Genomic DNA, 27,063 nt, shown 5'->3' with positions numbered 1-27,063 from the left:
CAGCCACTCTTGTCACTTTGGTTCGCTAGCGTGGATCACCCGGAGGACTCTTTTCTTCCGTAGCTTCAGTAGTGAGTGGATGTGTGTGTTTCGGTCCTGTAATTCACGCACGTGAACCAGATCGACGATGAGCTGGCTTTTGGCAGCACATTAACGCTTGGGTGATGACACTGTATTATCATTGCTGATACACGACCGCGCTCGTCGTCATCACTCCGTCGCGAGACAGAGATTCGATCATTTAATCACACTTGGTATTTGGCCGACTTTACGAGTAACACCGATGATCACCCAAGCAACGATCCCCCTTCTCCCGGGCCATTATTTGCATGACCAGACTCTGTGTTCGTAGCGAGTTATCTCTTATGCAATTGCAAGAATTGTTTATTATAATTATAATGGTTAATATTATGGTTAAACCCACTTATTACTAGCGTTATTATTACGATTATTATTATATTGTTGCCTATTAATGCTATTACGACTATGTTATTATTCTTATTACTGTTATGTTTAAGATCTCTCTTTAACTTTTGTTAACTTCATTATTATTATCATGATTATTAGTACAAGTACGCAGGATAATCTTTTGTCGAGAATTATATGATGAAATGATTTATTAGCGTTACATTTTTCGTGATACATTTTCATATATTTTGCACGCTTCTATGGTGAGCCTATGGTATACTTTCGCGTGATTATACTTTATTTCTTTAATTATTTTTTTATAAATTTATTTTTTCGTATATATCTGTCTGGTAGGTTGTTAATGCTTTGACCTAACGTTTTGCTAACACGAAAACCGTACTCTGGAATTTGATGTTTAATCTATTTGCTGCATTTGTCTCTTATATATATTTCGGATATACGAATAATTCTTCTAGATACGAGTGTACGTGTGTGTTTCCGTGTGTGTGTACATATAATATGCATACATCTTTTGCCAATGGGTAATAAAAGGAACGGATAGTAGCTGTAGCTAGGTGGAGTTTCCGCTTCCACTTGGGTCCACTTTATTCGTATTCTTTCGATGGCCAATGTTCTACGATTCGCATTTATGTCTTTCTCTCTTCCATATGTTATTTGTTAAATGTGAAATTATATTCATGCTCGCGAAAAATATATATTGCTCGCTTACGATTCAATATATGACTTCAACGCGGACTGTTTTCTTGTCTCCGATGATATCTGGTGCGTTTTTGGCGATATACGCAATCACATATGATACATGCGTACATATTATATATATACATACACACATTTATAATGTAATTATCGTTCTTATCTTGCGCGAACCGGGTTTATATTACGTCGATGTCCAGCATCGTTTTCGACCGGTTATGAGAGTGACGGAGAGAGGAAAAAGAGCGAGGCGCAGAGAATTTCGAACATTCTTGCCAGATCTTTCCGTTGCTTTCGCGTATTTTATTAATACTAAAATTTCAGTCTAGTCATTGTGTTGAATGGCCCGCCGAGAAGAGGGCTTCCAAACCTGATTCGCAAATTCTGTTTACATGTTCGTCAGCATAGGATACATACGTATTGCGAAATAATTATACATGAAATATATCATGACCCAAATTATAATAAATATTCGAACGTGACAATTACTATGCTGAATTTTAGTTGAAATCGTAGTCTTTACGGTATAATTTTTACGGATAAAATTTGCGAATCAAATATCCTTGTTTCTAGGCGTGCTCCTTGCATACATTGTGTCCGGAATATCACGATTAGCATAACGAAAGTGTCACACACACAACCAGCACGCGTTATAAACATAATACGATTTCCTTTGATTCTAGCCCAAGTCAAGCCAATTTTACAAATCCCGACAAACCGTAAATTCGGTAGAGTTAACACGCATTAGATGCAAGACTCTGTTGCAGTCGATTAGAATTATTTTAATTTTACACCACAATATATACATACTAAAATAGGAAATGTCCTGTTTGAAAAAACAAAAGTTCTACTGCAAATTTATCACTTAATTCGTATGTGCGAATGCTCGGCGATTGTCTTTTACTTTGTCTTTAATAAATCGATCGCGAAAATATGTCATTTGAGAAATTATTTATTTCAAATTAATCCGATCGCTTGATTATTCGCACATTGGTAGCACTTAATTAATATCCATATACAAACCGGTCTTCTAGAGCATGTAATGAACCATGAATATGCTCTAACACTGAAGAATCTGAAGTGTTTGATTGTGCGGAAGATCTCAGTGATCGTAGGAATGCTTAGAAATGTACCAAGGCCCGATATTTTTAATTATTAAGAATGCAGGAAACGTACATATATCAATATTCTAAATTTAAAATAAGAAAAAGAAGAATAATGGATACTTTATGGTATAACTTCAACGCGGACTGTTTGATGCTTCCTTACAGCTCAATTAATACAATTTATTGATATTTAGTTTATCGATATTAATAAAGTACACAAATACAATATTTGTTGAGAATTATCGAACCGGTACGCTGATGTATATTCCTCACTTATCCAGTGATTAAGACTGCCTTGCATGTCTGAAACTAATTCCGTGATTAACGAGTATGAATAAATGTATAACGTTGTTGTGGCACTTTTCAAATTCATTTCGAGATGCTGGAACACGAGATGGATTAAATTATCGGATACTGGTATTTTTGAGCAATCCTAAATAAGAGAGAGAATGCGAGAAAGAATGATGTGTGAGATAAGATTACGTGTGTATGTATGAGAGTGATCTTGCAGGAGTGCATGTGTGTGTGTGCGTGTATGTGAGATACTATAAGTTTTTTTTTTTGCAAATCGTTCACCTTTCGCCGATCTCATCCGTTATAAGAGTATCTGGCACATTTTCTTTCAGTTACTGGACACCCTCCCGGTGTGCCAAGATTTTAATCGACAAGTGTGCAACCGTCCCGCCTGCAAGTTTATTCATCTCAGTGATGGTGAGTTATTCGCGCGTTATTGGGAAGTACAAATTGATTATGCACACTTAAATGAAAAACAAGTTACTATCAGTTTATGTGAAGTGATGGAGACTATTATGGGAGAAAATGTTCCATATTGGGATTATGATTAATGTTATGAGAAACATTAATTTTACAATAAAGGCATATCTTTTATTGCCACACGGAAGAACGATTTTGCTAAAGTGTTCAAAAATTTGGCTATATAGTTACAGATCTGAAAATAATTTTGTTAAACTATAAAAATAATTATATAAAATGTTTAAGTTGATTGCTAGAATGTAAACTTTTACTCATCATGCTTGAGTTTTCTATTATTTTTATGATTCCAACAAAATTATTTTTAGATCTGTATATGTAGCTACTTTTGAATGTTTTAACAAAATCGTTCTCTCTCTGCGTATATTCTACGATATGTTCATGTTGTCACGTTTAATTATCTATATTTTTCTCAGATACGTTTAATTGAAATTTAATCTTTGATATTGAGCCGTAGATTGTGTTCATATTTTTACCTCTTTTAGTTTTCATGCATTTCACTGATTGAAAGATCTACATTAAAAAATTAAAATGCGAAATCATACGACTACATTTATTGCTAAATGCGCATCAATGGGAATATAAGCCAATATCTCGAAGAACATTTAACTCGTTTAATTGATATTCATTGAGCGCTTTGGCGATTTTCAAATTTCTCTTTGGTCACACAGATTGATTTCAGTAACGAGATTTCCGGTAAAATCGGCAGTTTCGGTAAAGTAAGCGTCTCGAGCGACGGCAGAAATTCGGCTATTGAAATTCCTGCGCGACGGAACTATTCCCCGCAAGCATCGGGCATCGGCGATTATGGCCTTGTCTTTCGTTCACCGATCGATTCTACGCGAATTTGCCAATTCTCTCTGCGTGCGAGACGCGTCGCAATTACGTACAATAAATCATTCGCGGTTTTATCGCTTGAAAGAGTCCGATTGTCGTTCCACGCTTTTATTTTACTTCCGTTCTGCGACGTCGTTGGCGGTGTCGATCGGTGCCTTCATTATTCTTCGTGTTATTACAAGCCATCATTATAGCATGTCTTGCTTTCACGTTTAGCATGCGAATGATCTTTGCGGATGTAATGAGAATCTCCCCCTTTGTCAAGCTGCCGTGTCAATTAGATTCTATTCGCGATAATGAGCAAGTAATGTTACTCAAGATGTGAACGAGAAAGCGCTTCTCGTCAGTTTTCCAAACAATTAGCGATACTTTTTGCACAATCAATTGCAAACAATATACACTTGAATAACGAGCGTATTTCTATCGCAGCAAATTTGCATCAATTCCTTTGATGTCGTTGAACGATTGAGAATATTTATGCATTGCACTCTATGAATATTGCAATCAATGTCAAGTTTTTTTAAAGTCTTTCTCTGGATATTAAATAATTTGTACTGTTATACGAATCAAAAGAGGTAGTTTTGTGTGAGATAACATCTTTTTGTGCTCATTGCATTTATACGTTTAAATATGTTTAGATTTATGTAATATACTTTAAACAATAATTCTGTTAAAATAATTTTCATAATTTAAACGATAAAGCTTTTTTATTAGTTTCATAAACTTAATCTTCTTGACGGCAATGATTCATTTGGACCCAAAACGAAAATTTTTTTGATAATTATACATTCTGTACGATTGGTATAAATTTCTAAATCATAGATAAAAAAATTTAAACTTTCTCATTCAGTTGCTAAAGTTTGTAAAGGTTTTGTACTTTATACATTTTGTATTTTAAACAGTATGCTTTTTTTAAAACTCACAATTAGATGTAATTTTCATAGCTGTACTTAATTGTAGAACATATTTTAAATTTTTACATTTGTAGCCCAAAAACTATTAATATCTTGATTTTGCACGGAAAGAACAATTTTTGCTGAAGTATCTAAAAATTTAAATAGATACAGATCTGAAAAAATAATTTTGTTGGACCGTCAAAATAATTATTTAAATAAAAACTCCAGTGTGATGTGAGTAACGATGTAAAAAGTTTTTATTCTAGTAATCAGCTTGAGTGTAATAATTATTATGATAGTCTAACAAAATTATTTTTATATTGTATCTAGCTGATGCTAAATTTTTAGATATAATAAAACTAGTTTTTCCATATGGAACATTATTTTTGACACTGTAGTCTCTGCGCGAAAGAAGCGATAGAATTGTTTCCAAACGACGATACACTCTAAATTTCTTGCAGTGAAATCTCACTTTAAGAGAGTGAAAATGCAACCACCCTTGAAAAAAAGTGAAAATATTTCACTTCTTGAAAAAAAAGTGACGATCTTCACTCTTTTTAGAGTGAAATCTTACTTTTTTGGAATGAGATTTCACTTTTTTGAAATGAAAATTCACTCTAAGAAGAGTGAAGATCGTCACTCTTTTTTCAAGAACTGAAATATTTTCAGTTTTTTTCAAGGATGGTTGCATTTTCACTTTCTTGGAGCGAGATTTCACTGTAGAGTGTATGTTTACAATTACTAATGATATGTGTGAACAATCGACTGACCTGATTTTTCAATGAATTTTCAGGAAACGTGGAGGTGATTGACAACCGTGTAACGGTGTGCAGGGACGCAGTGAAGGGCGCGTGCATGCGACCTCAGTGTAAATATTACCACATACCGGTCGCGTTGCCGCCGGCGCCTCTGATGGCGATCGCATCGTCTGCCTCGCCTTAGGGTTACTTTTGCCAGCGGCTAACGCTGGGACCGCAAGAGGAAACGACTCGACGAGGAAGAAGACTCGATAAGTTTGCGCGGACGCGCATCTCCGTACATGTCGGGATTATTGTGCATCGAGGCGGCATCAGTAGCGACATCGGCGAACAAAGCGTATGAGAAGAAATGGAGGCACATCGAACATCGTCGTTCTTGTCGTCGATTCGATTTAGCTTCAACAGCACGTCGATATTCCTCCGCGACATTCCTCTCCGATGTACATGCTTATAATGCACACGCACGAATGTGCGAACGCACGTTCAGGTGACAGGGGGGGGAAATAGCGCGCGGTAGGAAGAATAAGAGTAGGAAAACGTTGCCGAAGAGAGATTTCTGTCGGCGTGAAATCGGAACGGAGAAGGAAGAAAATACATATAAAAGCCCGAAAGTTCTTGCACATGTAAGAGACGTTGTTGCCGAAAGAGAAGACTGAAACCGAGAAAGAATTTTGGGTGATTGGATCGTGGAAGTTGAAAGACCGAGCAATCCGGTGAATCGTTGCGTCGTTGTGAAGATTGTATCGTCGAACTATTCGTTACAATCGCAGCGAGCTAGTGAGCAAAGTCTTCCTTAATGTCGTCTTTTTTTTCTTTCGATTTATATTTGGCTTCCCATGCATCGTATAAGGGTAAATAAACTCGAAACGGTTCGGAATAATTCGTAAAACCGGAGCAGTATTTCAACTTTCATGATATCCTTTTTTTCGTTAACTCGCTCGTGAGGCTGGGTCTTTCGGAACGAGTGCAAAGCATCGACGGGAAAACAATGACAACGTTTTGTCCCAGCGGGTAAATATGAAACTTGAATATATCGGGATCCATTCTTCTCGCGATCGAGCGAGTTAGCGAACAATGACCCGCGGTTCAGTATCGTTTAAGTTTCTATGACTTCTCATTGACGTGGTGAAGTCGCACCAGCTCCTTTCTCGGTCTTAATTAATAATCGATCAATAATAGTTTTTTCGAGGGCAGCAAAATATAGCTGAAGAAATAAGTTTTATTTTCGATTCTGAAATCTTGCTTTTATGATATCGATATTTCGAGTACAATTATTTTTGTCCTATGATCGAAAAGTAGAAGAAACAAGGAAGAGTCATATATAAGATACCATATAAGACACTTGTCTTATACAGCAGCTTGCAACATTACTGCAACGTTAGCAATATTATTACAATATTACTGGAACGTTGATGCAACATTGTTGGAATATCCTGTACTGTATAAGATCTTTCTTCATCTCTTTTTCATCATAGAAAGAAATAATTGGATTACGTTTTAAAGATATGATTGATATTTATAATAGATTTTACATTTTCTATGTTTGCGAGAACTTTACATTCTCTTATACCTACGATTTTCTTCCTTTTCCCGATTTCTGACATGCACTCAGTGTCTTCTTTCGCCGTGACGTGTGATGCACTTTCGCGCAATGCAAGACATGCTCGTTAGAAAAACTCTCCGAAGAGAGTTCGTCTCGAAATATTGTTCTATAAAGGCGTATTAATATTATACATATAATTATATTATATATTTACGCCAGATTTCGGCGTAAGAAAGAAATCGTAACCTTATCACACATAAGTAGATTAGCTAGGGGCCGCGAATCAACGCGATGAAACAAATGACCGAAGAACACTGATCTTGAAGAAGAAGAAGAAGAAGAAGAAGAAGAGAAACGTATATAATACAAAATATAACGACGATAAAATATCACCGAGATGATGAGAGAATTTACACGAGATATGATATAACGCGGCGAACGCATAACGAAGTTTTTTATACTCGTATATAACAAATCTCAATTATATTTTGTTTTTATGATAATAATGTAAACGCCTGTGTGTATATACGTACGAGGAGAGACATGTATATGTATATGTATGCATATGCGAGAGGGTGTAACGATTTCGCTCGAAGAAGAGCTATATTAGTTATCGGCGGATTGATTGGCGGCAATTAGATGAGCGGAGTGAGGTAATGGTCGGAAATGGAACGTCGAAATTTCAGAAACTGCGAAGCGATCAATTCTCTCGCGCGAGAGGAATAGGAAGCCTTAACGAGGTTTACACCGGCTATTTGACTTTCGACCGTCTTACTTGATTCGCGAGAACCGAGCAAACGCCGAAAATCGCACATTCTATAGGCTGGTAAACACTAATTAATTATTACACTACGACAAATGTATATGACAAATTTATATGCATACGATAAGAAATTATATTTAATTAAAGGTAAACTCTCTTCAGGGGGAGTTGGAAGTATAAAACAAGAGCGATCGCGAGAGGAGATATCGCGAGATATTCTTGGTGCGAACGAAAGCTGCCGAGAGAGACGAGAGGAATCGTTTTATATATCTGCTCTTCGAGACAAATGAAAAAAAAAAAAGAAACAATCGATCCGCTGGATCGCGTGTATAGGTTTACACGATCGATAGGGAATAAGTTTATACGTTGTTTCAGTCTTCGTAAAAACGCGACCCTTCGTAATTACTTTAATTGTTGCGTTAATATCCTTTAATCTAATAATTATTCATTTCCCGTGAAGGACCCCCCTCCATCGATCGAGTCTTTCGTCATTAAATGCATTCTTCATGATAACTCCTTCGTGCACGCTTAATTGCATCTTCGAAGGTAACTCTCTACGATTACGCGTGCACTTTGCATATATACATATATATATTCGCGTTTGCGAATCTCATTTCTTTCCACAGTAAAAAATTTAAACGATACATTCTCGCGTCCAGAAAAAAAAACAAATATTCCGAACAATATTTTTTTACAAGGTATACATATATACGTCGAAAATATTAATGTTAAGGCACGCTTGCGGACCTAATTTCCTTGAAAATATCTCGTGGACTGATTGCTCACTCGATAGAATTTGCTCTGGAGAGTCACTCTCAGAGTTTAATTTCATAAAGTATGCCATCAGTCTAAGACTTTGAAAATTTCACTACATATGCTAACACTTACAAATACGTGGCAATGCTTGAAAGACATTTTACCGTCCAGGAGAGGCTTACACCAACTTTCCCGACCAACGACACGATATGATCTATCGAATATTCATACCGAAATATATTGCGAAATGAAAAATGCACTTTTGAACTAGTCATGATGATGGGACAGGATCCTTCACAACTTCTCTTTTTGTACTGTTAGATAATATTATATTCTTTTTTTTTAAACTTAGTTAATGCATTAATCGTTTAATTGTTTAATCGATCACATTGATGATAGTATAATTATTTAAACGAAATTTAGGAATATAACAAAGTACTCTAACGACAAAATAAGTATAAGCCTACGGATATAAAATAATAAATAAAAATAAAATTAAACGAGAGTGATTAAAGAGTTAAGCAAGTAAATGTTCCTGTACAGCATTTAAGAATCAAAGGACACTCTTATCAAAGCAAAAGGAAAAAACAGATTATACACCTTTGGTATTAGAAGGGAAAGATCCGAGGCTGGCGAATATAGTTGGAAGTTCAACTTTGTAAATTACTCGTGTACATAAAATAGTATTAATGCGTGAGAAATAACTCTCGAGGTTTTAGAGTAGACAGAATAAAAGTACTGAGGGGATTCTAGGAACGTCATCGGTTTTCAAATTTGTTTGTTAAACAAATCTATGGACGATCGGAAAGAGCGTGTTTTAGACGCGTGTAATCCGTTTTATAACTTACATGTACTCCTTTGCGACAAATCGTTCAAATTTTAATGTTAATCTTTCAAACGCGTTTTCTTCCTTTCATTAGTATACTTCTCTCTCGACACTGTGATTCTAGTCATGTGTTCGAAATCATTTAATAATATCTTCATCCCTTGATATTGTCGCTTCTTAATATTCATGATAATTCGTACGTTTGTAATTTTTTATTTACTTTTTCGTCTTTAAAGTATCATTGAGTATGTGATAGATGGCTGACAAACGTAACTCAAGAGGGATATACATGTAAATTCATCGAAACGAATGGGGAAAGATATAGGAGCGAGTTCCTCCGTGCCCATACTTAGTATGTATATAGATTTAATTAGATACGCATAGGGAGAAAAAGAAAGAGAGATACATACGTTATATTATATAAAATTAAGTACAATAATCTATGAATGTCCATTTAAGTGATTCAATGACACCACGAAGAGGAGAGCGAAATATTTTCAATTGTGATTCCACTTAGAGTATACTCGATACTTTCTCTTAGAGACCCGGGGTCTGCACTCCTCGTCTTCGGGATATTTCTTCTTCTTTGGTATCGGTAAATTGCAATTAGATCCGTTTACTATGTCTTCGTACGGAGAGACACCAAGAGCAGGAACGATATTCAGATTCGTCCCACTCGCTGCCAGCCGCTCAGCCTGTTTAGACGAGCAAAGTCCTTCGAGAAGTTATCGATAACTCCTCCTTTCGTGTCGTCTCGCGATGGTACGGTTCGTTAAAGCTCAGGTAATGCCCTGATCCCGACGCGCTCGAGAACGAGAGAAACGACCGGGATGCCTTCGGCTTATTTTCGAACGGATTTTTCTCTCTAATCGCTAAACGATGAATTAGTTTTAGGTAAACGAAACGGTCACATACAGACAACGCATCTAAGAGCGCGAAATTAACGTCGGACAGTACTACCCGTCTTTCCCTTTAATACCAAAATCTCTAGTAAATACACGATATATGAACGAATATTATAATTAATAATATAATTATGCGAACACAAAATGAGAAAAAAGAAACGACGGACTAAAAAAAAACGAAAGAAGGATCGAAGCGCTACTCCGACTTACGGTCGCAAATACCACGAGAGCCATTCTAAAAAGCGATAACTAAAAACAATGAAAAGATAAAAAGACAATGAAAAACACGGTGAAAACGTTGTGACGAATCCACTGGAGTTTGAGCTTCCCAACTTGAGTCAAGGGTTTTAGCTGCTGCAGCAAGCAATCACAAAGCAAAACAATTATTTGTAATCGAGTAAAAAGTTCGCCCGCACGAGTTTCCTGCCGTCGCGTCCGAGCGTCGTTTGGCGTCGATATACCTCACGTGACTTTACGTCTTCGAGAGGAAACCGACGGAAAACGCATTACCTTGCGCAACGGCATGGAATTCGCCGGCGGGAGATTTATGTACGCTGCCGCTTATATATCTATATATAATAACAGAATGCTGCTTCGCATGGCCAACGATTGTCTGCTGGATCGCATGAGAAACGCGATTACTCGAAGATAAAGATTTGTCACACATTGTCTGGACGTTAATTCTTAATTGGAGTTCTGTACCGTTATCAAATTAAGTATCGCAATACCATTTCTGCAGGCAACTAGTTGAGAATTAACGAAAATTGTTGCGGTCGTTATTAAATCGGGACAGTTTTTCAAGCACGTCTCTTTTTGCAATTTTTATTGTTGCAAACAAAAAATAATAAATGATCGATTCTGTTCTCATGCGTTCTATCGTTCGTTGGCCGGATATGCTCGTGTGTACCTACCTAGCTTTTTGCGCGTTACGCATTTTTGACTCTGCTAGGAACAGGAAATGAAAATGGGAAGGAGGGCGAGAAAGAAAGAAGGTTAGAGATTGGAGGGAGAGATAGAGAGGAAATAGAACGATGAAGTACGAAACGTGTTTTTACTCTGCAGAGAAACCAGTCAGCGCCGACTTACGGTCGCGATAATCGCGATTATTCGAACGAAACGCGAGCGTTTGTTAACGTTTAAGCGATTAATCCGCTTAATCGGATTGTCCATCGACGATTCTGTCAGCTGCATGCCTGAAATTACCTGCACGAAATCCTGACAAGACTTATGGAGATATTATTCGTAAATTCGATCGATTATTATGCAATATTTGGAAAAAATATTTGAGAAGAACGAAATAATATCTTTTTTAAACATTTATTCCGATGTATGAGCTTTCAATATAATAAATATGATGTTTATAGAAGAAATCGAGAAAAACAAATTGATTTCTGTATGCAAATATATTCCTTTTCTTTTCTGTTTGATAAAAAAATAGCGATATTTGAATGAAATGTTATAGTAAAGGAATATAAAATAGAATTTACAATTTTTCTAAATGTTTTATCTGATGTATTAAACCAATGGTTTAGGAAAAAATCGAGAAATGTAAAAGAGAAAAAATATGACAGGATTAATCGCTATTAGATAGAGAATTTTTATATTGCGCAAATAAAATTTTGTTGAATTTCCGTTTATTTAAAAAAAATTTATTAAAAATTTAAAAATTTATAATAAAAAATACTTAGTGTGTCAATAAATATACAATAAATGCAAACGAGCAATAAAGTAATATCGACATTGTGAGGTAAATGAAAAATATTTAGGAAAAAATAATTAATAATAAAAGTAATATTAGTTATATACTGTTTAAAAATTTTTTTTTATAGAAATTATAAAATTTCTTAAAGTAAATGATTAATATGATATTATTTATGTGTTGTATTTTTATTGTGAATTAATATAAATTTATATTAAAATGCATGATGAAAACTCCAAGGAAAAAATTTATTCTCTTATTTATACTTTGTTCTTTTTATTTTTTACCACAATTACATATTGCGTTTCATTTAGTGTATATTTTTTCAATTTTTATTTTAAGTTAACTATGACACAGCAATATTTAAATGGAGGCGAATAGGTCTTCTTGTATATCATTTGATCAACACTTTAGTAATAATAATATAAGAATAAAGAGTGCTGTGAGATAATTGCGACAGTGCTACTGGATTTCTCTGCAGAAACGCTTTGACTTTGCCGTGTAGGTTGTTTTTCTTGTTGGTACATGACGATTCGTACATAACGAGAAGTCATGTAAATTTAAAAAAAGTAATTAGGAAAAGCGATATATTGGGAAAGAGAAAGTATAAAATAGAGAAGGGACGGGAACGAGATGAATTTTATAGAATAAAGGAGATGTAACCGGATGTTATTTCACATACATATACCTACGTATATATGTATATACGTGTTTACGTGCATGTGAACACATCCTGAGATTGAGTAATCGCTCCCTCGATGCTGTACGCGATTCTTCAAGAGAGTTCCTTTTATTCAGAGTACTATTGCATATATGTATACGGACTTTTTTCCCCGAGTATGTGGGCGATTTTCCTCCAGCTGGCGTGTGTAGATCACGAACATGGAAAAGAAAGGAAAAGGAAAGGAAAAACATATTTTGGTATGAAGAACAGCGGCGGGTGTCATCCCCAGTCGCACGGGTGTCACGCAGCGATTTTTGAGGATTGCCAACGACAACGAGGAATGCCCCGTAAGCGATTAACTTATATTTGCAAACGTAATGGGAGAAATTGTCTAGGTAAAAAGAAAACGAAAAAAAAGAACATTTACGCGACTTTCTAGATAAAGAGCCTTGACATTGGTAGTTCGATGTTAATGGATATTAACTTTTTGACTAAGCTAACGAAGACTATAATATTTTTGAATTAGGTTATTAACACCTAGTGGTACATTATAGCCCGCGATTTAGAACGAGAGTCTTATTAACGAACTAATTGCATGTCGATGTATCAGCATAAGCTTAGTAGCTTTAGTAGATAGTAATTATCGTTGCTACGGTCGCCCCTTGCAGGTATTCACCCTGCGATTCTCTCCATTCGCCGCGACGAGAGATTTCAAGAGCAGCCCGCGGACATTCTTGTGCCGCCGTTTCGTTATTTCTTCATTTCCGCTTTTCAATGCTCTCCCTGCGGCTTCTCCCCTCTTGTCCCCTCACCCGCGAGCGAAAGAGAGTGCAAGAGAAATAGAGATAGAGAATAGACGCTCGCGTTAGTAACGCTTAGCTCTGTAATATTGTACATGAACGTACTATATACAATGACTTTAGATGAAGTAGAGTATTCAAGATGGAACACTAAACGAACAAAAGCGGAACGCTTCTTTCGAGCTCTCGCAACGAACTTATACTTAGGAGGCACGCTCTCACGGAAAATACTCTATTTCGCTGGAGACAGACCTTGTAGCCGAAGACATCCTGCCTTGGAATATTGTTCGTACGCATCTTCGGCCTGAAATCGAAAAAAGAAAAAAAGCGTCTAAAGTATTCCCCGCCCCGCCCATCCCAACCACACCTAGAATACTCCGTTTGTCCGACCACGTAAAGAGGTCTATTACTGGTTAACTTTAATACTAGTTCGTATAGAGAATACCTACATATTACTTACGGCTTGCGAGACAATTGTAATTGCATTTTAACTAACGATTTCGAAGTATAACGTATTAGAAGATAGCACAAGAGTTCGTTTTGTCCGGATCGACACTTAAATGATCCGACTCTTCACCCCCTTATTATCTCCGAGTCGTCACCATCTCCGTGTTGAAATCGATTAAAATCGAGCGTGTTTCTTCCCCGCTTGTGTGTGAGCTTTGCGCCTCTTGCGAGATGCTTCTTAGACCCTCGGTCCCACGCGCGTAAACACGCACATAACACATGCCACGTGTACTCACACATATACATGTATGCGCCGCAGTTACATAAATATATACTAATATACAGGTATACAAATACATATACACGTACATGATATCCTAGATAATACGTTCTACCCCATCCATAAGTAGACACGTTCGCATATCCAAGAAGCCACGCTAAGGATAATTATATGTATGTATATAGAGGATTCTCCTGTGAATGTGCGCGCGTAGTTAGAATCGGCTCGCTTAACAGATGATACGTCGTCACCTATTGCTATTTGCTGCTGATTGACAATTTTCTTTCATAACAGTTGCGTAATAGTTTCCGCTGTCGATTTAAAAGCGATTATAAAATAGCGTTTATTTAGTTTCGAGTTAGGTTTGTTATATTATACATACGAAAATGGGTATGTAAATATTTTAGTGGTCTGTAATTTTCTATAGTAATTTGTTGGAAAATGATTAAAGTTAACGAAATATGATGCAAATGATTTAATATAAAAGAATGTTGATTAAAAGATTAATTATAAAATCTATTTTATATATGTTTTTTAAAAAAATTAGCTGTAACGTTTAAATTTCTTTAATCGACAGTGACAACTATTGTTGCTCGATTAATTTTTCGAGTATTTTTCTTTGTTATGACGCTTTCTTTCCCGTCAAGCGTTTTCCCTGATATTGTGATGTGAGATATACTTTTGTTTGCAATATTAGTTTCCCGGTGCCTTTATCATCGAAAAGAAAAGTGTGGTTCAATGTTACATTTACTTTACATCTTACGAAGATGGCTTGATCTCTGATCCCTATCCCTGCTGTCATGCCCCTCTGAATATAATAAACACGGTCGCCCCCCTTGACTACAAGTTTTTGAGAACAAAAGAAAAAATAAAAAAAATGAACAGTGAACAACGCGTAAAGACTAAATTGAAATGAATCCTATTGGGAATCTGTAAGATTAAAGAACAAAAAAAAAGATTAAAAATCACATAATATTTAAGGTCATGAATTTATAAAGATATTTACACTCTAAGAATAAAGAGAATCTTCTGTGGCAGCATAATATACGGAAAATTACTAGTTCGACACTTAAACTAACCGTATGTTGGGGACGAGGACGAAGGATTTTCTGGATACGTAGACGCGAGGATAGTGTCCCGACGATCCTTCGGATAACTGCGTCTTCCGACAGTGATGTAACTATTAACACGTAATCCCTTAACGTTATATTTTTCCGATGGTAGCTCTAGGGTTGATACTAAACGCTTCGTTTCCGGTACTGGTAGCAGCGTGCGAGCGACATTAAAGGCGTCCATGACGACGAACGGTGCGTTTAGTGAAAATTCGAGAGCTGCATTAGCCATCGGCAGTTTGTGATATATTTAGTGAAACAAATTAAAAAATGGTTGTTATTCAAATTTAAAAAAAAAAGAGAAGAAAGAGAGAGAAAGAGGAAGAGAGAAGAGAAGCGCCTAGCGGTTTTACATCCACATACTTACGTACCAAAAGGATTTGGTATAACTGCGCACGCTGCTGAGAGCAATCCGATCTGTATAACTGAGACTAGATCTCATAGGGCATTCCGTGGTAGACGATGAGCGGAAGGTTGCCTTTCAAAGATTTGTCATAGTCTCTGTAGTTCTTCGGAGAGTTTGAGTCGAGTAATCAATTTACATGAAGATTGCAACCGATATATTCTAACAGAGATGCAAAGTAATTTCGTAAACTTGAGAAAGTAATGAAATCTTTATTACGAGTAATTTTTAAAAAATGACTATATCTATATTTAAATAAATCTATTTAGCAAGTGTTTTAGAGATATCCAATTTTAAAGTTTATCTATATATTTTTCAATCTTCAAACTCCCTTTGCGAATGAAATCAAAGGAACTGGAAGTGTCACTTTAAACCAGAGTTATCGCTTTTAAGATAACACCTTTAGTTTCATCAACGTTATTGATTGTGTTCATTGATTGTAGAAACTGAGACTCGGGCAACTAAATGCTTCTTTGAAAAGGTAACAGGCACTATCAATCTACCAGAGAGTTTAATATTTATTATTACACAAAAATTTCATAAACATCAAGTCATTTCTATCTATATTCATTACGATACATAATTTTTTATAACGGATTTAGCAACGCAGATTGAACCACCATCTTATATACCATCTTACGTCGCCGGCTTCCTCTTAGCAGCGTCGACCGCCGTATATAACTAATTGTAAATTTTAGGTATTACCGCGCGTATAATAAGGAAAAAAAGCGATAAGTGAGAATGAGACGAACTATCGTGGAGGAAAGGAGGAATAAGAAAATAAACAAAAATGATATAATACACATAACAACACACACACTATATATATATTGTAATATTATTTTTCGAACATAGTAATGTAATGTAGAATATAATATATATATTATATATATATTATATATATATATTATCGTATCGTAACGCGATCATTTCGTATAGCGCTAGGCTGGACGAGGTGTTTTTGGAGGTTTAAGAGAATTAATTAAGGTGGGCCAGAAGCGGGCGGGCGTGCTGAACGGCGCGAGGTCACACTGATATTTTTACCAAGTTTTTCGAGTATTGGAGATCCCCCACGATTCCTATATAATGAGAACTTAAATGTATCCTCGCGCCACTGCCGCCTCCGCGCTATTTATTAGCGTACACCCGCCGACCAGTCGTCGAAATTCGATTCGAGCTCACATCGTGTTCAACTTCGTACAAATATGGAAGCAGACAACATATAAACACGCACTATGACATGTAACACATATAAAACTTACATATATAACATATGGACAACAACGTAAATAATACAATTGATCGCAATGCTTATTCCGAAATTGCGATCATAAGATTAGCTTCTAATGTATAATTAATTGATCTCCATTATACATTCAGGGAGCAATTGACGTTTTTTTATAACAAATCTAAATTTTGCATTCTAAATACCGAAGATGCATTGGTCTTTTTATTTAACGATAACGAATTGCAGCGAAGATGCAAAATTGTGCCATCTGTTTGTAGAATAGATTAAACACAAAAAATGATATATTTTTTAAGTAGATATATAAAGGTTATAAAAATATATTTTATTGCAGATAGATATATATCCGAGTTCTGTGTAGAGACACAATTTTCACGAGATAACATGATTATCTCTTCTAATTTCAAAATGTTTTTTAACATAACTCTAATTCGGCAATTACTTGAAATCAAGTCTGTGTCGGTTGTTCCCGTCCTATAATAAAGTACAATTAGGCAATACTAATGGAACAGAAAATAATAGATAAAACGCATCTGTTGCAGTTCAGTAATTTTGAATTATTGACGACTGGCCTGCGGAGAATTTTCAATTTGTCGCGTCGAAGATCGAAACGATATAATCGAGATAACACGGCGAATGAAATCAATCTTTGATGAAGCGCGTCGGAGCTTTCTTATTTAATTATGGCGTTTCGTTCTTCGAAGCGATGCGTGCGGTATCTTAATTTTTCATTGTTCACAGAAGGGACGAAGAATCGAACAGAGAAAGAGGTGTGTACAGTGGGAATGGTTGGCTGCTATAATATGAGTAAAAAAAAAAAAGAAAAGGAAAGTCAAAACTTACTCTCCCGTTCCCTCCCGCCTTCCTCTCCCTTCATCTCCTACTTTTAAATCCATCACTTTTGGAAACTCCTCGAGTGTCGGCCCGATATGGACACCATAAAGCGAGATGTTTCCCGACGGTGAGAAAATGACTGTAAATTTTGCGAGGACTAATGTAATACGTAAAAAAAAAAGAAAAAGAAAATGTTTACTAATACGTTGTGTTTTAACATACTTGTCGGATATTATTGATTGTCGAATATGCGCCCTACAAAAATTCAAAACTTACGACGAGTTGCGGCTAAGATAGACCTCTTCCTTTCGTTTTGTTTTTATATGCAGTTGTTATTCGATATTTTGTTGTACGAATATGCTGGCATGTTGAATCGTGGATGAGAACCAAGAGTCGCGAAGCTGGACATATCTATTTTTTGCGAGGCGCAATTCGCTCGTTGCGGCGTTTAAGTTTCGCATGTCCAACTATTGTATTAAGACCGCTCGTGACAACCTGTTTTGTCCATCGTTTTCTTGAGCGAATTCGATTCACGGTTTTATTTAGCTCAGCAAACACGCAGCAATATTTCGTACAATGCAAATAGACTGTCGTAAAACTTGTCGCAACGGTACGAGCAGATTGCGCGTCGTTTTTAATAGAGAAGAGAAGTAACTATACGGACTAGAGGAAAATTAACATTGTGATGTTCATTGATCAAATATGTCAAAAGAAGAAGGCCCACTGGTTGAGGCCCGACATTTCTGAGTACACTATAAATAATAAATATTATGTAAAATTTATTGAATACTGTGCACACACTTATTGCATACCTTATATCCATTATGTACTAAATGTCTTTGATAATGAAGAACAAATTAAGCAAATTAAGGTTATTTTAAATTTCTGCAATTTAAATGGTTTATTTAATTAAGGCATAATATAATTTTAGAAAGCTTTCTCGAAAGCTTTTCAAAATTTAAGAAATGACTAAACTTTAAGAAAAAATAAAAGTAAAAAAATAAAGATTAGAAACAAGATTGCATTTAAATTCAGAACAGAAAAAACCGAGAAATATGAAAAAATAAATATTGATTAAAATAGCAATTACAACTGCTTTTACAACTGTTATAATAAAAACAGAAAAATTATTAATAGTAAAGATTTACAACAATGATTACTGAATAAACAAATTCAACGGCGTGTTTATTTTGCTGAAGAGAATCCAATCAACTGAAGAGGATCTCACATTAATAAAGATCGGAACGAATATTGAAATTCACAATTAATTATAAATATAATTATTTGTACTTAAAAATTTTTTTTATTACGTGCAATTGCGTACCAGATACTGATCATTGATTTTACAGTTATATCGCTACCTTTCTTTTAAAAAAATGACATAACTGGAAAAACGTGATTTTACCATGAATGAGTTAAGTAAATATACGCTATTATCATTAAAAGTAAATTAATTGAATTTCTTTAAAAAATCGCTAAAATTATTACGACTAAAAAATGGTGGTTTAAAAAAATTTATCGTAACTCAAAAAAGTGATTTTTTTAAAGGGGTGAAACAAAAATAACAATCTAATCATGTTAAGAATATATTCGGTTTTGCTGATATTATTTGATTAGTCAATAATTTTCTGTCAAAAATAGGTTTTACCTTTTTTTAAAAAGTTTAATTTTTTTAAAAGTGTCACTTTAAAAATAAAAAAGCGATATGTTAACGTAAGTCGAACAAATAAAGAACTTCGCCCATTTTGTATATAAATTTGGGTCTCTCGCGTACTGAAATGAGTAAAATTATATAGCATAAAGAGTAGATTAAACTGCGTAAGTGCCAACTGCTACAATAGCTGCAGATCAGTGTTACGACTTTATCAATATGGCATATGAGACATATTTTGCTACTTATGCTTGTAGCTGTTTGAATTGATGGTCCTTTATTATATATTTAAAAATATTTCTAGATAAGAAATATTTCTTTTTTTTTTATCCACCTCTCTCTTCTTCACAAGATTTATTTCCGCATCCAGGGCCTTTCTTGTTATGCCGTTACTGTGCAATGACGGCACATGTAAAAATAATGCCTTGTAGTAGGTTGCTGCGCTCATATCATGACGCACATTTGATAATCTAGAATATGCCAAAGATTTTTTAATATACTATACATACGAATACCGTGTTAATGACATTTCTCAGCTCTGATAATTCTAATGATGAGCAATCGGACAAGTAAAATGACACGTTTAAAGTACCAAAACTATTTTCTGCAAGGATTTGAGGATCTAAAACTATTTAATTTTCAATATTTCTGTTATTATCTATAAAATGGAATATAATTGACAAGTGTAAGCGAGAAACGCTCAAAAATGGATGAAGTTCAAAGTTTAAATTATATCAAGATAAAAAATTAAGGTTTTGAATCAGTCGCTAAATCTATATATGAAAAATATAATTTTTAGGGATTTTATACATCTCTCTTCCCTCCTCTTCCGTTTATCTTAATAAAAAAAAGTCGTATTGTCCTGTGGCAGAGACAAATTGTGACGGCCAATCTCTCTCTTACAATTAGAGTATTTCTTTGCGAAACAATGCCACCAGTTTGGCGCAAACGTCGTGGAATTTATACTGGCGGACGGTATTTCACGAGGTATCAGATGTCACGTCCGTTGCGAATTGCATTACGGACGTTCAGTAGTGATGTTGCTGCAACGGGATGCATGTGCAGACATGCAAGCCGTTGTTTGAAATAAACACATGTACGTAGGTCGTAGCCAATCGCGGCCGGTCGAATGTCCGCCGCGAGGTAATATACCACGCGCATTCACCGCAAATGCACGATTGCAATAAGCGATAAAGCTGCGATTGCGCAGTGTCGGGAAAACAACTCGACTGCCATTTTCGCTACGTGGAAATCCATCCTGAGACCGATAGTGACGCGATCCGACGTGGACAATACAGACACGATTTTCTTTTCGTCGAAAAATTTTTTTTTCGTTAAAAGAAAAAAATATATGTATAAAAAAATGAAAATTGTGCAGGATTGTTTGTTTTTCAGTGAAATGCCGGGAAGCGAAAATACAAAAAATTGTAGGTGCGCTGAAAGATTCTCTTTTGAAATATGATAAAAAATGGATGCTATACATAATTTTATTGAATGTATGTGAGCTTGAATATTTTGCGTGAGTCCATTAAATTTTAAAGATTTTGAAAAAAGAAACTACAACGTTTATTTAAATTTTATTGCTGGGGGTTAGTAAAAGTATTTGATGTACGACGTTGCCTACACACTTATCTGATACATTTATCACTGCAACTCTCAATGCAAGATTCAAAGTTCAAGCTTTTCTGGAGCCGCAATTATTTCTCTACTAAAAGAGACAAATTTTATTTAATTCTTTAAAAAAAGTAGATCTGTAGCAGAAATTGATGGATTTGTACCTTCCATCAATTTTCAAAAACGTAGTTCAGTTATCGAAATAAAAATATTAATATACTATTTTTAAAGTCACCGGGTGCGACAAATTGAGATGTCAGGAAGCTGTAATTAATACAGATTTAATTAAGAAACAATAAACTCTTATCAAATAGAGCATCATCAGCGCGCATTTTCACAGAGCGAAGGGGACTTTTGCGGAGGCGGTTGGCAGGTCTGGCTTGTCTGTTTCTACTTGGCCTACTCTTCGTGTGTTCCGCATGGGTTTTCGCAATCGCCGTGCAGAATCGCGGTAAAATCTCGCGATTACATTCACGATCGATTAGGCTCAGCAGCGCGGCTAATGAATCTGAGTGTGACGATGCAAGGCGCTACAGTCGGCAATCCGTTGCAGGTTGCAGCGTCCTGCGTGATCGCGTAATTGACTCCGAGGCATTGTGAAAATCGGAGCGACCGTCGTTAAAGCGGATGGTCGCCGCGGAGTGCTTTTCCTGAAAAATGTGGCGGTGCTTTCAACGAAAAACGTCACTTCGTGCGGCCGAATACGACATTGAGGAACGATTGGCGGAAGACTCGAAAGATCCAACGCACTTCTTTGACTTGAGGTCTCGCGAAAATTTGCGTGCGGTCTCGTGCGCATACGTGCGCAATAGTGCACGTATAATTGGTGCACGGCGGGCTGTTCCACGCGGACATCCCTTCTCTCAATTGAAGTGGGTGAGACACCTCGATCCTCGCTGATGGATAGATGTTTTAGGCTCTCCGCACAAAAACATGATCCGTAACACGTTACGTTACGTTAAATACTGAATCGTTAACTGAAGCCTGTACGTGACAGTAAAAATATCGACTTACGCATAAAGACAATCGTAACGTAATATTTAATGTTACGTTATGATTTTCTTTATGGTGTAAGATTGTAAAATGTAATGACACTTTTTAGTGAATGTATCATTATTATAGAGTGATCTCGAACTCATCTCGATGCCAATCTACTGACCGAAATATTTTTTAAATATTTGTCAACGAGTTTTACTATTCCTTTATTGTGGACTGTAATCACACTATATGATGACTGTTACAATTATCGCATAGTAAACCAGTACTCGGAAAAACTGTTCCATGGAAAAATATTTATCTAAATGTGCAAAAGGATGTAAGCGCCATTAATCTGAGAATATTTGTACAACATATACTGCATCAATTAACATAGTAAATATTTAACAAATGTTTATATAAATGTGTATTTTTTTAAATGCGCATGTCTACTCATTTTAGATGAATTTTTTATGTACACTGAAAAAATACTAAATTTCAATAAATATTTGTTCAAATAGTTTTAAGTAAATATTTACTAAATATAAACATATATTTATTTGATACGAAAACCATTAATTTGATTTAATTATCATTTTTTTATTAATTGAATATTTATTTATTATAAGTAAATGTTTATTTAATACTATTCAAAGAAATATGTACTAAGATTTAATAATTTTTTTAGAGCACAATATATATACATATTTTTATTTTTTTATTATATTGTTATGTAAGCTAAAATAGTTTGTTAGAGCAAAATATGATATATTATTTATAAATTAAGAGTAATAAATATTGTTTCTTGTTTGTTCTTAAATTGTATAAGTGTATATTTTTATACGAAATGTATTGTGCTATTTAAAATCAATTAGCGAAACTCAAGTAAAAATTCAAGTAACAGTAACTAACAAACAAAAAGAGTGATATCGAAATGTATTATTTTTATATTATATATAAAAATAATACATTTCGTTATCACTCTTCTCTCTTTATAGAAGCAGTGGTACTACCAGTATAAGAAGTAAAATATTACATAATTTTATTTCTTTAAAAAATTTTGCTATATTAAATTAAAGAACACGGTTTGCCTTCAGTGACATCATGGACGATGATATTGATGATAAAGATGATACAAAACGGTAACACACATTAAAAATTCTTACGCAATTTATTATATGTTTGTTGTAATAAATATTAAACGTATAAATATTTTCAGAAAATCGCGTAATCTCAGCGAAAAGAAACGCAGGGATCAATTTAACATGCTTGTAAATGAGCTCGGTAGTATGGTTAGTGCAAATGCGCGAAAAATGGATAAATCTACGGTGTTGAAGTCGACAATTCTATTTTTAAAGAACCATAATGGTATGCGCAATATTTTTTACAATACTCTATTTGAAACCAAAATATCTTTTCAAATATTTTTAATTAAAATTGTTGAGAGTTAGTAAACTCTAGTAAATGAGTTACTTTTTGTTTTTAAATTATTTGATAAACTTTTAAATACCATTTTTTAGAATTACAATATACAGTTGCTTATTTTCAGAGATAGCAGTTAGATCGAGAGTCCATGAGATTCAAGAAGACTGGAAACCGTCTTTTCTCTCTAATGAAGAATTTACTCATCTTATATTAGAGGTAAAATTACGTACAAAATCATAAAACTAGACTAAGATGAATTCTACAATATTATAATATTTATTAGAATATTTACTACACTTAGGAATGTTTACTAATATACGTTTATATAAATGTAGGCGTTGGATGGATTTATAATGGTTTTTTCTTCGAATGGACATATTTATTACGTCTCTGAAAGTGTTACGTCTTTGCTTGGGTATCTTCCAAATGAATTAGAAAACACGTCCATTTACGATATAACATATCAAGAAGATCAACCGCATTTATATAATGTTTTATTGAATCCCGGAAGCACACGAGACAGACATAGTATAAAAAAAGGTATTTTTTATAGTTATTAGAAATTAGGAAATTTATATGTGACTTTTATTAAATACAAATTTTCTGTATTGACAGAGGATCAAATTTCTTTTACGTGTCATATCAAAAGGGGCGGACTCGATTTTCGGGAAGAATCTATCTATGAACTTGTACAGTTTATCGGATACTTTCGTGAGTAAAATATCTCAAAACTTTTAAATTTATTAAGTAATTTTATGTGATAAAATCTGGCTTTATCAAATTACCTTATATTTAATACTTCGGAGCTAATGTCAAAATTCGTAACACAGTTACTGATGCTGAGTTTGATCCATTTAATTTATGTTGACTAAAAGACATTAATTAATCTCAAAATGATAAAATTTTTAATTATTATACGTATAAAAAAGAATGAATACTAAGTTTACTTTAATAATAACATTTCAAATTTGCAAATGTAACGTAAAAGATATAATTGAGAGGATCCAATAGACACACACCGTTAGTTACGGAAAATTAAAATTGAGTTTTATCAAAGAGTATTGTGTTGTTACAGGTTCTGCTATGGATAGCGATGTTGACAATCTATTGCCAAGTCAGAAACTTAGTAATACTAGCGGATCAGATAACAAGTATTATCGCTAATCGTGTACATGAGTATAAAAACAAAATCACATAGCAATATATTCACGTTTAATTTTGCAGATTGGTTTTCGTGGGTACGGGACGTTTGCAAACTCCTCAGCTTATCCGAGAATTATCCGTGACAGATAGTACGAAGTCAGAATTCACATCTCGTCATAGTCTCGAATGGAAATTTCTATTTTTGGATCACAGAGCTCCGCCCATTATCGGATATCTGCCTTTTGAAGTTTTAGGCACTTCTGGTTACGATTATTATCATGTAGATGATTTAGACAATGTAGTTACGTGCCATGAATCACGTAAGTATTAAAAAAATACAATCGATCGTGCAGTTGATTATTAATCGTGTTATCTTTTAGTAATGCAGAAAGGCGAAGGAACGTCTTGTTACTATAGATTCCTCACGAAAGGTCAGCAATGGATTTGGTTGCAGACTAGATTCTACATTACCTACAATCAGTGGAATTCAAAACCTGAATTCATCGTGTGCACGCATTACGTGATCAGTTATGTCGATGTAATAAAAAAATTGCGTGCAGAATTGGGGAATTATAACAAAACACAAAATCAAGATATTTTACTGCCTGCAAAACAAGTAAGACGACAGATGACACGCGATTATAGAATTTCATAATTATTGTAATATTAATCATACAAGACAAAATAAATACGTGTGTATAAATGCAAGGAATAAAAGCTTCAGAACGTATTTTATTATACTGAAAAAAAGTTCCAGTTAAAAATAAACGAACCAGTAGATTCTGATCATATAAAAAATTATATTTATCATAATTAGATCTTATTATCTTAATTAGAATTTTAAATAATATAGTCAGATATCTTTGACTTTTTCATTTTCAACTAGAAATTTTTCTCATTTAAACTTTATTGTATTTGCGTGTATATGTTATAGGTATTTATCTTTGGTTTATATTTTTACGCATACACAGGTGGCATCTTGTCAATCACCGTTAACGCAATGGTCAACCAAATCATCGAGAACATCGAAGTCAATCACAGTCGCTTCTAATCTCCGACATCGCGGTGATGGTTCCAATACGTCCTCAATATCTGTCTCATTACGAAGTTCACCACACTCGCAAATAACGCATGGATCGAGATCGAACGCAGCTTCTGCAAGCAGTTCTGTTGTGTCAAAACAAATAGCTTCGGTTGACAGTAGGCAACAGCAACAAGCACAACAACAGCAGCAGCTACAGCAACAGCCACAACATCAACTTGATGTTAATCAGTCATGTATTAATTTTATGGATCCTACGCAATACGCAACGGTTAATTTGCAATCGGTAGTTACAACCGAGTTTGCAACGCCTGCTGCTCCAATTCTGTCAACTGTACCTACTCATGAGGTAAAGAAATAAATAATTTCTATTATTGTAATATTAATTGCATGTTTGCATTTATTTTATTGCACAATTATATAAAATGTATGAACAATTTTCTGTTCCAATCGCATACAATTTTTAACACACAATACAAATTTTATTACACAATCGTATTTTGATTAATTTTCAATAAATTGGGAATAAATTGGGAATAAATTGGGACTTTCTTAATCTTGCGTATACATGCATTCTTTTAAAATTTGTTTTAAAACGTAATAAATTTTATAAATCATATAAATTTAATTATATAAAATTCGATCTATAATATTTACAAACTTTTATATTATACTCATAAACAGTTTAATTATATTTATGAAAATTTTTATTTTACTGTATTCTCGATATTTTCAGATGTTGCATCAGCAAGGTATAGTAATGACTCCTGCGCAAAATCAAATACAGGATGAATTGCAACGGAAGCATGAAGAGCTACAGCAATTAATTGTTCATCAGCAGGAAGAATTAAGAAGGGTTTCAGAACAATTGTTTATCGCTCGATATGGGATTCTCACGCCATTATTGAATGTTCGTACATCTTTTAAATATATTTATATATTAAATAAGAAATTATGTCTAACTTTCTCTCTCTCTCTCTCTCTCTCTCTCTCTCTCTCTTTCTTTTTAATTTTTGAATAACTGACTATTTTTATTTAAGACATGTTTCTATCTATTTATTTGTATGGTTTTTACATATTTTATTTTCTAAACTTTTTATTTGTTGAACATTAAAATTAGAGTTATTCACTTAACTACTATCTGCTTAAAAAGCCCTTTGTGATTTATATATTTCAGGCTGGTATACCATATAATCCATCAAATTCGTGTCAACAAGCAAATCGGTGTAATGCCAATAATACTAACGTGCAGTTGCCCACATCCAACAGCGTACAAGACGTGAATGTGCTTCCTATACCAATCACCGTGCCAGTGCCTATAGTGTCTACGGAATTATTTTCGCATTCCTTACAAGTGAATCCGTCACCAGGCTCGACGCATGTCAATGTGGGCGCTATAATTCAAACCCAACAGCAACAGCAACACTCGCAATTGCAACAGCAGC

General features: G+C 34.6%; 2 protein-coding genes across 2 annotated transcripts in view; both read left to right on the top strand.

Moving 5' to 3' along the window:
- Positions 1-9,082, top strand: part of LOC108766294 (muscleblind-like protein 2) — a 12,238-nt gene extending 3,156 nt beyond the window's left edge. The window contains exons 2-3 of the mRNA XM_018515485.1: positions 2,855-2,939; positions 5,526-9,082. Of these exons, the coding sequence (XP_018370987.1) occupies positions 2,855-2,939; positions 5,526-5,674 (234 nt within the window). The 3' untranslated portion in view covers positions 5,675-9,082. The remainder of the gene's footprint in view (positions 1-2,854; positions 2,940-5,525) is intronic.
- A 13,956-nt stretch (positions 9,083-23,038) lies between these two features.
- Positions 23,039-27,063, top strand: part of Clk (circadian locomoter output cycles kaput protein Clock) — a 4,356-nt gene continuing 331 nt past the window's right edge. The window contains exons 1-11 of the mRNA XM_018515395.1: positions 23,039-23,150; positions 23,228-23,376; positions 23,558-23,649; positions 23,769-23,973; positions 24,049-24,144; positions 24,509-24,584; positions 24,658-24,896; positions 24,957-25,192; positions 25,548-25,967; positions 26,355-26,528; positions 26,796-27,056. Coding sequence (XP_018370897.1) covers positions 23,113-23,150; positions 23,228-23,376; positions 23,558-23,649; positions 23,769-23,973; positions 24,049-24,144; positions 24,509-24,584; positions 24,658-24,896; positions 24,957-25,192; positions 25,548-25,967; positions 26,355-26,528; positions 26,796-27,056 — 1,986 coding nt within the window. The 5' untranslated portion in view covers positions 23,039-23,112. The remainder of the gene's footprint in view (positions 23,151-23,227; positions 23,377-23,557; positions 23,650-23,768; positions 23,974-24,048; positions 24,145-24,508; positions 24,585-24,657; positions 24,897-24,956; positions 25,193-25,547; positions 25,968-26,354; positions 26,529-26,795; positions 27,057-27,063) is intronic.

Source organism: Trachymyrmex cornetzi, unplaced genomic scaffold (assembly GCF_001594075.2).
Source record: "Trachymyrmex cornetzi isolate Tcor2-1 unplaced genomic scaffold, Tcor1.1 scaffold579, whole genome shotgun sequence".
Lineage (NCBI taxonomy): Eukaryota > Metazoa > Arthropoda > Insecta > Hymenoptera > Formicidae > Trachymyrmex > Trachymyrmex cornetzi.
Note: the sequence above shows the minus strand (reverse complement) of the source record. Positions and strands in the feature narration are given on the sequence as shown.